The sequence below is a fragment of the Orcinus orca genome, chromosome 2 (assembly GCF_937001465.1).
Source record: "Orcinus orca chromosome 2, mOrcOrc1.1, whole genome shotgun sequence".
Classification (NCBI taxonomy): Eukaryota; Metazoa; Chordata; class Mammalia; order Artiodactyla; family Delphinidae; genus Orcinus; species Orcinus orca.
The window spans coordinates 96,685,066-96,702,031 of record NC_064560.1 but is presented as its reverse complement, the minus strand read 5'-3'; the positions used below and the strand labels follow the sequence as shown (position 1 = coordinate 96,702,031).

General features: G+C 35.3%; 1 protein-coding gene across 4 annotated transcripts in view; it reads right to left on the bottom strand.

Annotated features, from left to right (window-relative positions):
• The window catches only part of VPS13C (vacuolar protein sorting 13 homolog C), a 176,583-nt gene that overhangs the window by 42,876 nt on the left and 116,741 nt on the right, over nucleotides 1–16,966 (bottom strand). For all 4 annotated transcript variants that reach the window (XR_007475254.1, XM_049705299.1, XM_049705298.1 and 1 more), the window contains exons 48-58: nucleotides 13,695–13,864; nucleotides 12,092–12,339; nucleotides 10,511–10,740; nucleotides 8,922–9,014; nucleotides 5,952–6,317; nucleotides 5,484–5,570; nucleotides 4,024–4,179; nucleotides 3,558–3,822; nucleotides 2,542–2,702; nucleotides 1,416–1,537; nucleotides 398–692 (exon numbers count right to left, since the gene is read on the bottom strand). Coding sequence is in view for 3 of the 4 variants with exons in the window: in XM_049705299.1 (XP_049561256.1) it covers nucleotides 398–692; nucleotides 1,416–1,537; nucleotides 2,542–2,702; nucleotides 3,558–3,822; nucleotides 4,024–4,179; nucleotides 5,484–5,570; nucleotides 5,952–6,317; nucleotides 8,922–9,014; nucleotides 10,511–10,740; nucleotides 12,092–12,339; nucleotides 13,695–13,864 (2,193 nt within the window). In the remaining variant the exon portion in view is untranslated. The remainder of the gene's footprint in view (nucleotides 1–397; nucleotides 693–1,415; nucleotides 1,538–2,541; nucleotides 2,703–3,557; nucleotides 3,823–4,023; nucleotides 4,180–5,483; nucleotides 5,571–5,951; nucleotides 6,318–8,921; nucleotides 9,015–10,510; nucleotides 10,741–12,091; nucleotides 12,340–13,694; nucleotides 13,865–16,966) is intronic.

Genomic DNA, 16,966 nt, shown 5'->3' with positions numbered 1-16,966 from the left:
TAATTATTAATTTAGAGCAGATGCAGCAGAGTTCAGTGGTGGAGAACAAGGAACCAAATTCCCTAGGTTCAAATTCCAGCTCTACTATTCATTAGCTGTGGGATCCTGGACCTGTCACTTAACCCGTCTGTGACTCAGTTTCCTCATCTGTAAAATGGGTCTAATAACAGTACCTTCTTCAGGAAGTTATTGTAAGGACTAAATATGTTAATACATGTAAAATACATGACATAGTGGCTGGCACAAAGTAGATGTTATACCAGTTTTTGCTATTATTAAAGCATTACAAGTAGATGAATGTAAAACACTGACCTCAACTAAAAATACCATTAAAAAAAAACAAACTAGAATTCATTCCATGTAATAATAAAAGTCAAACAAAATGCAAGAGGCATACCTCAAGTAAATATCTTAGAGAATATGGGAGAAAATTCCGCAAAGTGACAGTAGGGTAAAGATGAATGATGTAAGCTGGATCCCAGTCTTCCCTGTGTGTACATATATAGGTTAATTCATCAGGCACAGCAATTGTATTGACTATAAGAGGTAAGAAGTTGACTTCTGTTGACGGACACTGCAGCATGCATCTGACTTCCCTGCTCCGATGAAGTTCTTCCTTCCAGGAAATATATGTGGTGGATTCTTTGTACTGATTCTCTAAAATACCAGCTGGCTGAATGAACAACTGACATCTACAGAAGAAGAAAACAGAGTGGGAAAAACGTTTTTATTGAGAACGTAAGAAAAAGAATCTCATTAATTCTTCTTGATAACTCTACAAGATAAGTACTATTATTCCTATTTTTACAGATGAGAAAAACAAGGCTAAGAAAGTTTAAGAAACTTGCCCAAAGTCACACAGCTGACTCATGGAGGCACCTTCTGGGAAAAAATACTCTGTAAAAAATGACAACTTAAAAAAAAAAAAGTCATTTCAAATACAAAGGCAATCTAATAAAAATAAGTCTCAGAGGGCTTCTCTGGTGGCACAGTGGTTGAGAGTCCGCCTGCCACGGGTTCATGCCCTGGTCTGGGAGGATCCCACATGCCTCGGAGCAGCTGGGCCCGTGAGCCATGGCCACTGGGCCTGCGCGTCCAGAGCCTGTGCTCTGCAGCAGGAGAGGTCACAGCAGTGAGAGGCCCACGTACAGCAAAAAAAAAAAAAAAAAAAAAAAGCCTCAGAAAATTCTAAAACATCAAGTATACAACAGGAAATTTCATCTGGTAAATTCAACAATATAAATGTATTTCTCTATATGTCTCAAAACTGGCTTTTACAGATCTTTAGATAATAAGAATTATTATTACGTAGAATATAGATATTTTACTCTTTTCTAGAATAAAGATCCTAATTCACAGAATTAAAAATATATATTATGAACCTTTTATACCAACATATTCAAGGAAGTATCTACCTATATGAATCTAAAGGAACATGGAACTCCTCTTCAGGTCTGGCTACTCCAATGCGCTCCAATAACTTCACATTCTTAACATATTTATAGATGATGAAAGCAATAGAGAAATGGTTTTTAATCTGTTGGACAAAAAAACATACAAGTTGTTTAAAAAGATGTAGACGTTCAAAAGAAAAATGTGAGCCACACACAATCACTTTTGGATCTAAAAAATTTCAAGCCCAATATTGGAACATATTTTTATAGTAATTAAAAAGTTTTAAGATATTTAAGGAGCTATATATATGAAACTTGATGGTTAAACAGAAGTCAAAAATTATTAGGATATTCACATGTTCATATATTACAGACTGAATTTTTTAGTGTGTATTATTATCTTTCAAATACGTATTAACTTTGAGGATTTCAGTCATAATATTTTCCTCATTACAACCTTTTCTCAATGCACCATACAACTCAACAGAAAAGGATAGTAAAGGAAACATAAGGTAAATAAATACAGTACAATCCTTCCTTAACTACAGTGTAATATAGGTTGGAGCTAATAGTAAACGGAGAGACAATGACCAAAATTGGAAATCCTTTCATTTTTATCTGATGTTATAGGTAGGAAGAAATATTCTTCTGCTGACCATATGCTGAAATCTGTAATAATGCAGAGAAAAAGAAAAATCGATAAAGCCTTAAAGGTGGAAAAAAATATTTATACAGATTAATATGCTAAAATTTTTTTCTGGGGAGACCATTTCAATATTCCTTCATACATACTTGAAAAATACAATACAAAGAGAATGGAATGTTATCCTATTTGACAACCAGCTATTACTGCAATATTCCTCAGTTCTGAATCTTTAAAGGAATAGACAAAAAGTTTCATTAAAATCATAAGTAACCCAGGAGACAACAAAAATGGGCTTTAAATTAACAACAGCATTTCATGAGACATTTAAAATGAAGAATATTACAAAAGTAAGTTGGACAGGAAATACCCAGTTCAAACTATTATTTATTTCTGAACAATCAGTACTGACCTAATGAAGTTTTATTATATTTCTATATTCAGCCAAATGATTTAATATTTCTTGATATACTTAAAGGAACACAATTCACTTTAATGCATTACCTGCAGAGGAGAACGAAGGGTAATTACTTTGTTCCCTTCAGTTGCATCAATTTGTACCACAAGTGAGTCAAAATGACTGGCATTGGGATTCCATACATTATACAATCGCCGTCCAGGTCTGGCAACAGGGACTTTTGTAACTTCTGTATATCCATGAGGTGCTAAGTCAGAGCATAAGTGAGAAACATTCCAAATACTAATTTACCTAAATTTTTATAAGACAGATCAGGAGCAGCACCTCAAAATAATGACAAGAGTATTTTTCCTCATGACTAGAAATGCAGACTACACAAAATTCTTTTCTAAGACACAGGAGCTAACAAAGAAAGGAAACTAGTTATTATAAAATTTTTTTTGACCCCAAACAACTTCTCTTGGGGTTTTAAATGTATTAAAACAAAAAAAATCCAACTTGTTCCTTATTTTCTCAACCATGTAACAATAAAAATCGCTTTTTTTTTTTGAAATGGTGATAACTACTGTCAACATTTTAAGACTTCTGAATATAGTTATTTTCTCTCCTCACTGAACTCCAGTCCTTTTGAAGCATACTACATACTGTACTATTTAAGCACATAGAAATAATCTACGGCTTCCCTGGTGGCGCAGTGGTTGAGAGTCCACCTGCCGATGCAGGGGACACGGGTTCCTGCCCCGGTCCAGGAAGATCCCACATGCCGTGGAGCGGCTGGGCCCATGAGCCATGGCCGCTGAGCCTGTGCATCCGGAGCCTGTGCTCCGCAACCGGAGAGGCCACAACAGTGAGAGGCCCACGTACAGAAAAAAAAAAAAAAAAGAAATAATCTAGTTTTCTAAGGTGATTCTTAAATTAATCAAGTTTAATTTTCTCAAGTTTAGAGGAAGAAAACAAAAGTTTATCAAGTATTTGTTTCAAGCCTTTAAAAATGTTGTCTCTCAAGGTTATCTACAGCAAGTATTTTTCCATATTTTATCAAAAATAAGCTGACACCAGTAATTCCAAAGATACCCTTAAAAATAGCATAAATATAGCATACCAAAGGTCAGAGAGAAGAGGGAGCTCTCCTGACGGCTCAGTGTAGATAGCTTCCCTTGACATGAAAGTTCCATGCTGGCATATTCCAATTCCAATTTCTGACCGGCATCAATATCACACACATCACTTTTCTCAAGGGAGCCCATCACTCTGAGATTATGATTGGGCTGCACCTTAATGGGAACACCTACAGAATTTGTTACTGTAAAAGGTGCCCTGTCTTTTAAAGAGTAGTCAAAAGTAGAAGCAGTGCCCTCTGAAAAACCCTGAAAAGGAACACAACAGCACAATAAAATTTTTGCAAAATTCAAATTTTTTTTCAAAAACTAAATTTCAACTACACATTTTTTAGAAACGAATGTTGATGACAAACAAAAATAATGCATACGTTTCAATTTAAAATTCCATTTGAAATAGTCCAGGCAAGAACCAAACTATGAAACAGTCCAAGCAAGAACCAAACATACTTTTGCTAAATTGTTGAAAACATTAAGACAGCTTTTGGATATTGTTATATTCATTGTATCTCCTGAAGAAATATCAACTTCTGTTTCTGGCTCAGGAAGTAGAATAAAATAATCTCCTGGCATCAAACTTTTATCCTGGACTGGATTCTTCTTTACCTACGAGGATAAATACATAGCAAATTTATTAGCCAATGAATAATAAAATTAAAATACTCTCGATAGAGTCAAGGTTAAATTCTCCTAACCTTGTCACTTTGTATTAAGGCTCCTCAAAAGTCTCATTTTCAAAAATATTCAGTGCTTCACCCTGACTTAGCACAAATCAGCATTCTTTCTTTCAGTGTGTAGTCCACGCATAGGGAAATGTTTAGAATTGTGCCATGGAAGGACTCCAAGTGAGTTACAATATTTGTCTTTTGTGCATTCACCAGAGAAAGCTATTTACCCAGTGTCACCTAATTGGTCATTTTACTTTGATGAGCACTCTAAGAGGACCCTGAAGTCTAAACTGATCCTTATTGGAAGTAACATCTGGAATTCCTTCTACTTTTTACCAGTAACACCTATAAATAAGTAATATGATAAGCTTTCAACCAGCCATCAGATTCCATCATAGTTTTCATTCTAAAGGCATTTCAAAAGTCTTGTAAAACATTCTTTGTTAGCCTGCCTACTCCAAAGAGAGGTAGGTCAGAAATATTACTTCTACTTTACTGAGAGGAAACGAGGACACAGGTTAAGTGACAGCTCATCTTTAAAATAAGAATCTGCTAAGTCAATTTCAATGCCTCACACCTGAGTCAAGTTGCCCCAGAGAAGTGTGCTGTGATAATTTGTGAAGGGCATAAAACTTGTGTTCCTGTTAATCTAGGAAGATGTGTTTCAGTATGTAGGACTCTGCAGTGTTCTCAGGAAGTACCATGAAGAGATGACACAAAGAATTCATGAACCAGAATAGCAGTTCTTGGATTTTTTGGTCTCTTAAAATGACTGAGGATCCCAAAGAGCTTCACTTATGTGGTTTATTATCTATCAGTATGTACTCTATGAGAAACTAAAACTGAGAAAATTTAAAATATTCACTTAAAACCAACAGTTACACGTTAACATAAATAATATTTTAATGAAAAATAACCATTAAAAATACATAGTGAGAAGACGAGTATTTACAAATCTCTTTAGTGCAAGCCTTAAGAGAAGACAGGTGGACTCATTTCTAATTTTGTATTCAATCTGCTGCAAAATTGCATAGTCTCTGGAAAATTCCACTGTATGCCCATGAGAGAATGAGAATGAAAATGATATATTATGTCTGAATATTATTATGAAAAGAATTTTGATCCCATGATCCTCTAAAAGGGCCTCAAGGATCCTGGACTACATCTTGAGAATCTCTGAACTAAAATATATATATATAAATGAATATACACAATGATATTATTTTATTATGATTTCCTTACAGCAAGCCTTAAATTCCATGGTCTCTTCCCCTCCACTCTCTCAATCAGTGGCTCCCATACAGCATGGGTCTCATTGTAATAATGAACCTGGAAAGGCACAGAATTATGAGAGTCTTTAAACATTAACTACATATTTCTATAACCAGTAGGAAAAAATATTAAGTAACGTTATATGCCAGTAACCATTTTAACAACATACCTAAGGACACAAAGGATATTTATAAAGAGGGTGCATTTTATTTTACTCTTACTTTGCTCCATAAACCAATTATTTAGCAAAAGAACCCTTAAAAAGTAATGACCAAATAAATAATACTATACATGAATAAATTAAATGTTAGAATGTAGTATCTATTCATATATATACTTGCTATGGTCATGCACACAAAAAAGCTCACTGTTTAATTCCTCCATTGTACTTTTAAGGAAGTTGCCTCTGAAGGTGGGTAATAATTCATGTGGTCATACCTCTAGTGTCATGTCAGCAGAAGCAGCCATTAGGGAAGTCCAATTTTTAATGCTTCCTGAAAACTTAGACTCCGCCAGTAATAGAGGTACAGTTCGATGCCCAAGACCACATTCTAAGGTAACTTGAACTGACTGGACAACAACAGCACAATTTTCCTCTATCAGTGGAGTTTCAATGTCTCTGAAATTTTCTGTTATTTCTGTGGCCATGTCAACACCAAGAAACCAAGAGTTAAAATCACTAATAGATTTGACACCCCAAAGATGTTCCGTTTCCTTAGATATATCTTTGGATCCATCTTCTTTTGTCTTTGGAGACAGAGCAGCCATTATTGTCATCACAGTATTAAGAATTATGGGTGAAATCTTTAAAAAAGAAAGGAGAAGAAGAATTAGAATAAATTATTTCCCAGATGAGAAGAATTAATATATAACACACAAAATTTAAAGTAACTAATTAAAATTTTATATATATTAAATTAATAACTGTGGAAAACAAAAGAGAACACACAAAATCATGTGCCAAGTCAACTAACCTCAAAACAGTGATTTCTGCCCAGGTTATTCTGGAATTAAGTGACTAATGTGCATGTCAATTATCGAAACCTACAGTTAAATCAGTTAATTCAGAGTGAAACAGTGTTATGCGAACAGAAAAATGTAGAAGTGTAACTGAATTTTTCATTTTTCAACCAGCTGCATTAACTAAACCAAAGTATGTGATCCTCATCAAGATATACACACATGGTTTTCATTTGTCTTACCGACATAGGAAACTTGAGAATCACCATGGACCCCCTTTCACCCTAAGATCTGAAAATTCCACCTCCTATTATCTTTGGAGAGTATCTTTGCTCATCTCTTCATTCCAATCACTGTGCCTTAGTTCTTAGCAACGATGATGTCTTCCATGTCCTGTCAGCACCATCTCAGGCCACCCACCACATGATTTTTCTAAAACCCAAATCTGAGCATGTCATTCCTATGTTTAAAATCTTCAACAATTCCCCATAACTTTCAGGGTAAGATTAAAACTCTCTTTAGCGTAGGACATGAACTTCTTTGTGACCTGATGCCTAATCAGTTAAGCTACCCATGGTTTCCCAAAGTTTCAGCAATACTGGGTTAAAGAAATTAAGTGGATTCCTCTACTGTTCACTTCTCACGACCCTTACTTGTTTAATATGCTAAGGAGATATGATTACATCACCAAAAGAAGGAGCGAGTATGCAGTACTTCCCAAACTTATCTGTCAAATGAATCCTTTTCTTCGTTGCCTTATTAATGTCACCTATAATTACTGTTCTCAGTCCTATGGCTCCACCACACCATTCTCCCCATCCACATGGGATCACCCCTCCAAGTCCTTAAAGAATTTTTCAAGCCTTTGCCTTTATGCATATTGTTGGTTCTGTCTAGGTAACCCTTTCCCTCTCTCTCCATCTAACTGCCCTCAGATGTTCAAAGCTCAGTTCAAGTAGCCCCACTTCCAGACAGCTTCCCCCGATGTCCTAGTCTGAGCTGGAGGCTCCTGCCTGCACCCCCAAGAGCCCCTCATGCATGCCTCTAGCACTGAAAGCTGAAAGTAATCACTCATTTACTTCTTTCTCTCACATATATCACTAAGTTTTTTGAATGTAGGGACCAGGTACCCTCAGTGCCTTGTACAGGACATTCTTCATAAACAGTAAAGCCTCAAAAAACGTGTGCTCAATAAATAAGTAGAGTGATATACAAAGAAAGACATGGAAAAACAATCCCTCAGCACCTTAACCCAGTGTCGCAGACAAAATGCATGCAAATCCAAGTTTTCTCCCCATTTTGCATTTTAAGTCTGTAGAACACCATCTAAGACAAACCAGTAATTTAAAATATTGAGAGAAAAGTACTTTAGAGAGCAGATTGCTTTTTCAATACTACCAATGTAAGAGACAAAAAAAATTCTAATGATTTATTTCTGGCATACATCTGTCATTATAAATATTTTATAAGAGAAATAAAACATTTAATCACATAATTATTAAATTCAACCAAACTACACCTCAAATAAAAGCTTAAAAATAACATTGCAAATAAAATAAGAGCAACCTCATTTTTCCATCCTTCCTTTCCTTCTCTTCCCACTTCATCTCTGCTCTCCCCACCGAAACCCAATCTCCAACACACACACAAATATACTAGATAAAAACTATGCTGATCATTTAAAAGTGCAGTTCACCCTGAGCAACATGGATTTGAACTGCGGGGGTTCACTTATATGTGGATTTTTTTTCAGTAGTAAACACTATGGTACTACACAAGCCACAGCTGTTGAATCCGCAGATGTAGAACCTCAGACATGGAGGAATGCAGATTCTGAGGAACCGCCTATACCGAGGTCTGACTATAAAGTTAAAGCACTGCTAATCCCCGCGTTGCTCAAGACTCACCTGCACTCTTTCAAAGAAAACAGAAACAAACATTTGCATTAAAGAAAAGTGTATTTTAATATTAGAGGTTTTTATTGATTACTAAATATGTGACTAGCATAATGCTCTAGATGTGAGAGTCATCAAAAGATAAGAAAAATAAGAATTGATTGTGGGACTTCCCTGGTGGCACAGTGATTAAGAACCCGCCTGCCAATGCAAGGGACACGGGTTCGAGCCCTGGTCCAGGAAGATCCCACATGCTGCAGAGCAACTAAGCCCATGTGCCACAACTGCTGAGCCGGTGCTCTAGAGCCCCTGAGCCACTACTGAGCCCGTGTGCCACAACTACTGAAGCCCACACGCCTAGAGCCCATGCTCTGCAACAAGAGAAGCCACTGCAATGAGAAGCCCGCGCACCTCAACGAAGAGTAGCCCCCACTCGCTGCAACTAGAGAAAGCCCATGTGCAGCAACGAAGACCCAACGCAGCCAAAAATAAATTAATTAATTAATTAAAAAAAAGGATTGATCTTCACCCAAATAATATGATAGGCACTAACCTTAATTATAAATTCTTCAACTTCAATATTTATATCTTCTTTTCCTGAAGCCCATGTACATTTTTTCATAAATAGAGAACAGGGCTGTAAGATCTAGAAACAAATAAATGAAATTTACTTATGAACATGTCTTACTTAATTTGAGATCTTTAACTATAGTCTACAACTAAAAGCAAAAAGGCAAATTAAATTAGCTGAGAATCTCTTGTGAGGGCTCCTCCAAACTATAACAAGTCTATGGCCACTGGAAAGGACTTTAAGTGGTTCTGATGAATTCCTTTATGCCAATTCTTAAGTAGTAATGCACATTTACTATTAGAAGTTTAAAATGTTTCCTTTTGCTAAAATGTCTTTTAGATGATGCCCTATGTAAAATACACTTTTAAGATATCTACAAAAATGAGCTAAGGACTATGGTAAGGTCTTACATTTGCAAAGAGGTAAATGAGGAAATGGAAATAGTATTTCATTATAATTTTTATGGTCACTAAATCACTTAAAAATGTTATTCTAAACAAATAGTTCTGTTAACTCCTTTTAAAAAAAGACTATAGTAAGGTAGGTAAATGAACAGCTTCCAGATGATTAACAACAGGTCAGTCTTGAATTTCCTGTAAGGTCCTTATTAGAATAGATTTCAAATCTTCAAACTCGACAATTTATTAAAACCATGAAGGCTATGTTATTAAATATCATTAAAGAAACAAATAAAATGCACCTGAACTGAATGGGGGAACTAGTATGCATAACTTTCATTTTTAAAAAAGTAGGATGAGCTTTAAATAGAATGATTAATATAAGCTTTCTGTGACATGTCAAAAGAAGATGATCCTGGGACTTCCCCTGTGGCGCAGTGGATAGGACTCTGCACTCCCAACGCAGGGGGCCCCCGGTCAGGGAACTAGATCCCACATGCATGCCACAACTAAGACCCGGTGCAACCAAAAAAAAAATAGAAGATGATCCTGCTAAAAAGAATGTTTCATGATACAGTATAGATTAAGCTTAGCACTGCACTTCTTTATTCAAGTCACTCTGTCCATGAATTTTTTTAAATTTAAAATAACACTGCAAATGAGTCACATTATATAATGATGCTCTTTAACATAAAATTATCAATTTAACATTAAAAAACATTTGGTACAGTAATAAATTTAACTAACTAAAACCATATTTTTCAACTATAATGTGAAAGCACAACTGAAGTTAATTTGTAATAAAGCAAAACATAATCTCTTTTGGGCACATGACTAATGAATTTTTTGGTTCATTCATCCACTCACTCATTGGATATACTGTGGTGAACAAAAGCAACAGCTGAAAAGGAATGTTGATTTATACTAAAATTCAAACACTGTTCAGCAAAAGACAGTATAATGAAAATGAGTCTGGAGACAGTCTACAGTTCTGTCACTACAGACATGGCTAAATCATTTAACATCTTTGGAATTCAACATCCTTATTTGTAAAATCTCAAGCTGGAGTAAATACTCTCTGAAGTCCTACAGAGCTCTCACATTCTGGGATTCTATGAATCAACCACATCTGCCATCCTTCAATCCAAGTTTAGAATATAAGGTAATTCTTACTGTGGTAATGTTTTCTCCTCTCTTTTCTCTGAGAAAAGGGCAAGCAAGCACTTTAAGATCTCTCACAGAAGCTTTCATTATCTGTTCGAGTTTGGATGTCGATAGACAGAGGTTACACCGGAATGAGGCTGTCAGAGCGGGAGCATCAGCCTTTGTCAGGTTGGCAACAAACACCACTTCTGGATCTGTGATCTTGGCGTTTAAAGTCATATTTGGTCTTACAGAGTCATCTAAAGAAACAAAAATAGGAACCATAAAAGTTCTAGTAAAGTAAATCTTGTCACTCGGGTACATGTTATCTGTAAGTTGCTAAGTTGCTTGTAATATCCTGCTATTATAGATATGGTGAAAGTAACAATATTAATAACTGATCGGTAAAGACAAATGATAAATGATTATTAACAAATGCTGATTACGTGGGATAATGCAATCTTGATCCCTGTTGTTAAGAAGATCATTCTCACTTTGACCTAGCAAAAATCATCTTGTTTTGAAGTTCTTTTTGTCAGAATTAACGCATATATGCGATGCATGTGTGTACACGTCTGAGTGTCCTATGTTATGCTGCAGGAGCAAGGAAGGGAAAACAGGCGAGGGGAGTATCAGGAAGAGGACAGGAGACCCTGATAAGTACACAGGCCATTATTACTTGTCTGCCTTGATTTCACCCTTAAGTCTACAGTTAGTGTCATACAATCTATAATATAACTACATGACATGCATATATGAATACAGAGATATCACATGATTACTGTTTAAGAAAGGTAAATGGAAAAATAATATTCTGACCTTGCCAGTAAACAGCAGTTTTCCAATCTTCCTGAGTTGCACATTAGAGAGAAAAATGCCTGACCTTAGACAATCACAATTTAACAGAGAAAATCACTGATCTACTTGGCAATGCTGGAATAAACAGTTTATGGGTCAGGGAGTGGCACCAGCATACACGGAGACCAGACCTGTGCAAACCCTCTGCTAACTTTAAGGAATCTAAGGTGATGTCCAGCGGTGTCATGTTGGGTCCTCCAATACTCCCACCCTCTGCTTTCAGCTGTTTAATTGCTCTTCAATATGATTTAATTCTTCCAAATATTTTCTTTGAATAAAAGATTCCCTTTTTATAAAACAGGCTGTATTTCTGGATGGGTAAAGAAATGTTAATGGCAGAGTTGGAACCAGAGCAGAGGTTTCCTGGTGCCTGATCCGATACATATTTTTACTCCACCTCTCTCTTAAAAAAATCTATACTTGGGCTTCCCTGGTGGCGCAGTGGTTGAGAGTCCGCCTGCCGATGCAGGGGACATGGGTTCATGCCCCAGTCTGGGAAGATCCCACATGCCGCGGAGCGGCTGGGCCCATGAGCCATGGCCGCTGAGCCTGCGCACCCGCCAACGGGAGAGGCCACAACAGTGAGAGGCCCGCATACCGCAAAAAAAAAAAACAACTATGCTTACTAAGGTTTTTCTGCTGAATACATTTAAATTTGAAAGAGTAATTTTACATTCTTAAGTTCTCCATTTCTCTTTTTTCCAGTTTGTAATTTTGGTAAAATATACAAGGTGACAGATAAATTCTGCTAACCTTTCTCCATCTTGATTTTTGCTAAGGCAGTCTGTCGCAGTGGAATCTGTGATTCTTTAGCCATATTTTCTGGACTCTGAGGTACAGCTTTGATAAAGAAATCTGCCACAGTCATCAGAAATTCCACGCTGGCACAAACATACAGCTTGTCAAGAACAGCATCAATATGACTTCCATTCTTGTCTTGTGTGTAACTTATGTCAATCATAGAACTGTTGTTATCTTGGCCATTCTTCTTATCAATCATTCTGAAAAAAATATATACATTCATTATTTTATTTCTGCTAAAAGAATTAAAAAGATTAAAAATTTCCTATACATTTTAGTAATTTTTCTTTCACCTTTCAGTTTCCAATCTGTGAATAGAAAACAGATCAGTGTTAACTCGAGTCTAATTAGCTAATCAGCAACCAAGACACGGTCTCCTAATCTCCACAGCAAGGTTCATGATAATAAGTAATTATAGAATATTTTATAATTATAATGCAATACTAGAAAAACAATGACTGCTGAAAGGAAGTTTGGCAATTAACAAAACACATTAATGTGGTCCCACAAAATTTAAAAGACAACCTCTTTATATTATTTTACAAAATAAAACCTCCCTGAAAGAATTTGTCTCCAAAGATCATCCTATACAACTGACTCCCAAATTATTCAATGTAATTCAAATCAGGCAGTGTTCATCAAGCGTCTGCAATGATATAATAATTCCCACACATCCTCATGTGCACTGCAAAGAGCAGGCTATGAAACAGAAGGATGGCCTTTATCACCCTTGCCTAGATGCTACCCCAAGACATGAAATTTGCAAATCAGAAAAGCTGGTTGCATGATAGCACTCTTTCCTCATTTATTCATCTGTTAGAAAAACAAAGGGCTCAGAAGTATTCAATACATATTCAACGGGTCCAACTTCAAGTAGCAGAATAGTTTTTCTCCAAAAAACAAGGACAAAAATATTATGCATCTCATTATTTGGGAAAGGAATAAAAATATAATTAGGCTATTGAAGTTGCATGTTCCTCACTTTATAGTAGGGTGATATAAATTAATCTTTCAAAAATGAGTTGATAATGTGAAAATTAGGGATTCCATTTTTTTTTTTAATCCCGTAGGGTCTTTTTTTAAGTATAGTTGATCTACTAAAACTTTTAAAGAAATTTCACGAAACTGTTTTAAAATATATAGACAAAATAAAACAAAAGAAAGATCCATAACTTTAAGGCTTTTTTGAAAAAAAGATTCTGCCTACTGTGAACAATTTAGAAAAATATATCACCAATCAACCACCCCATGTGGATTTAACTATTAAAATTCTTACAGTTTCTTAGTTCCCACATTTAAGACAATACTCTATTATTAAACTTCCTTTCATCCAAACTTTAAAGCAACTGAGCCTGAAATTAGCACTACTTCTTGATGCACTTCAAACTGAAATATGACCAAAGACGTCTTTTGATAATCCCAAGGAACAGAATCCTAAAAAAGATGATCAAAAGACCCCTTCTGACAATCCTAAGCTGAGCAATCAATGCCTGGTAGCAATGCCAAGTGCAATGTCAACCTTATATAATGTGCGGCAAATTCAGAGATGACAAACCTTGATGTTGCTCTCTCAATTCCTTCTCTGAGATCATCAAGGGTGCATGTCTTAAGTTTAATATTGACATTCATTGAGCCATCCTTAAACATCTTCCCTGAAGAGGCCATAAGATGTAGTCTGAGTTCACCAAGCCGGAAACTGTCATTATGAAATGAAAGTTTGGATTCCTGTGGTATATTTTTCAAGCAAAAGAATCAATTATCTTCAGGTGTTATGTAATTACTTTTAAACATATTTCTTAACTCAGAGGTTAAAAGCAAATCCAACGCAAGAGGGAAGAGATATGGGAACATATGTATATGTATAACTGATTCACTTTGTTATAAAGCAGAAACTAACACACCATTGTAAAGCAATTATACTCCAATAAAGATGTAAGAAAAAAAAAAAGCAAATCCATACCACAAATTTTTAAAGTATGGATGTTAAAACTGGAACAAAGAATAATATGCATGTTTGTGACTGTATGTGCATATACAAATAAATATATAAGTGTGTGTGCTGATCTTCAACAAGGGTTAATACATAAAAATTTCTAATTTACAATTCAATGCAAATAAAAAAAGAACCCAGGAAACTGTCAATTATGCTAACTTACAAATATTGGGTTGGCCAAAATGTTCGTTTGGTTAATGAATACATTGCTCAATAAACTTCTTGGTGAAAATGAAAAAGGTCTTTTATTTTTACTTAAAACCAAATGAACTTTTTGGCCAACCCAATATTTAATGAGCTCTTCTGTAAAACACTCTGTGAGAGGAACTAAAGGCTTTATGAGAAAGGATAAGGCATGGTAGGTGATCTCAGTGAGCTTATACTCTAATTGAAAAAATACAATAGAAATACATTACAAGGAACATCCCAAGGAGATGCTGTAAGTTGTAAATAATTAAAAAATGATATATCGTCACTTATTTATTCATACTTATATCTTCCCATATTCCACAAAGGATATTAAGTGATTAGGTAAAGAATATAAACAGCAAAAGCTCATAGGGTCAAAGAGATCATTGTGGGCTGGGAAAAATTCATGAAGAAGGTTGAGAACTAACTGAGCTTGAAAGACTGAGTGGAATGAGATAGGCTATGAAGGGTAGAAGACATTCTAGATGGGGAAAAAACATGAGCAAACAATTCAAGATGCTCTGAGGGCACAAGGTACACACTGGCATCTTAGGCTTAAATATTCCAATAAAAGAAAGGTAGGGAATGATGTCTGGAAAGAAATGTGGAGGTCTAATCGTGGTCCCAGATCCTAAGCCAAATATTTAAACTTTAAGGAAAAAGGACCTCAATCTTTATAACCAACCAAAAAAAAAAACCAAAAATTCGGGGAAGATGATCAGTTCAGTCATAATTGCTCACTACAGACCATGGCATTGATAAAAGGGTACTGGTGATGCACAATTCTTGGCACACTGGTTATAACTCCCTATCTTCTCTCACTCAAAAGAGTACAATGCATGTAAGTGGGTCAGAATGAAATTATTATTGGAAAACTTGGAATGCCTTTAATTTATAAAAATGTAAATAGTTCACAAACTTGTGATCTGTAACTATTAATAGAAATGACCAGTGACACGTCTACTGATCACAATATAATAGTGTTTGTGATATGGTTACTGATGTAGACAATTTGGAGCCAATGAATTTTTCTAATAAGTTAAAATTCACATAACATAACACTGAATGCTTTCTAAGTAGAATGGGAAGTTGTAAACGGCTACATAAGATTAATTGAGGAAACTGACTTGTGCCAATGTCTAGGATGCATGAAAGGAAAAGGAGCAACGAACAAGGAAGCCACTGCAGTACTGTGGAAGCTAAGAAGTTTCAAATAAAGCAGCAGTGAAAACTGCCAGGAAAGAACAAATGTTCACTCAAAGAAAAAAATGACAGTACTCTATCTAAATGAATAAAGAAGGTCTACAAAGAAGGAAGTAAAAGAAGACACAAAGATTCTAAGGCTGAGAAACCAGTAGAACGATAGTACCTTAACTGAAATGAAGAATCCATTTAACTGTTCATTTTCCATTACGTCATTTTCTGATCTTTTTCTTAACATTAAACATTAGAAATTAAGGCAGTCAACTCACACCAGCCAGAATGGCCAACGTTAAAATGTCTACAAATAACAAATGCTGGAGGGGGTGTGGAGAAAAGGGAACCCTCCTACACTGTTAGTGGGAATAGAAATTGGCGCAGCCACTATGGAAAACAGTATAGATGTTCCTCAAAAAACTAAAAATAGAGTTGCCATATGATCCAGCAATCCCACTCCTGGGCATATATTCAGACAAAAATATAATTCGAAAAGATACATGCACCCCTATGTTCACAGCAACACTATTCACAATAGCCAAGACAAGGAAACAACCTCAATGTCCATCAACAGATGAATGGATAAAGAAGATGTAGTACATGTATACAATGGAATACTCCTCAGCCATAAAAAGAAGGAAATAATGCCATTTGCAGCAACATGGATAGACCTGCAGATTATCATATTAAGCAAAGTAAGTCAGGAAGAGAAAGACAAATACCATACGATATCACTTATATGTGGAATCTAAAGTATGACACAAATGAACATATCTATGAAACACAAACAGACTCATAGATAAAGAGAACACACTTCTGGTTGTCAAGGGGGAGGGAAGGATTGGGAGTTTGGGATTAGCAGATGCAAACTATTATATACAGGATGGATAAACAACAAGGTCCTACTGTATAGCACAAGGAACTATATTCAATATCCTGTGATATACTATAATGGAAAAGAATATAAAAAAGAATATATATATGTATAACTGAATCACTTTGATACACAGCAGAAATTAACACAATACTGTAAATCATCTATACTTCAATAAAATTTGGAAAAAAAAATGAAATTAAGGCAGTCCATTGCACAAATGACAGACACTAGCCCAAGGCCCAACAATAACAATGTATGAATATTGTATAATGTTTAGAAAATATGAAACATAAGAAAACATATAAATGGACATAAACAACAGATATAATACTTACAATCAGTGCATATTATGGGTACCATATGTATGAGTATTATGAGATATTAATTGATATAATCAAAAACATTTATTAGAAGATACTACCTATATAATAAAAAAAATAGCTTTCTAAAATATCAATTACACATTATGTGGTTCAAATCATAATGGCACTAGACCCTGGTTCCTCAATTCACTCATCAGTATCCTTAATATGTATCTACTACATATAAAATTTATTCAAGAGAAATATAA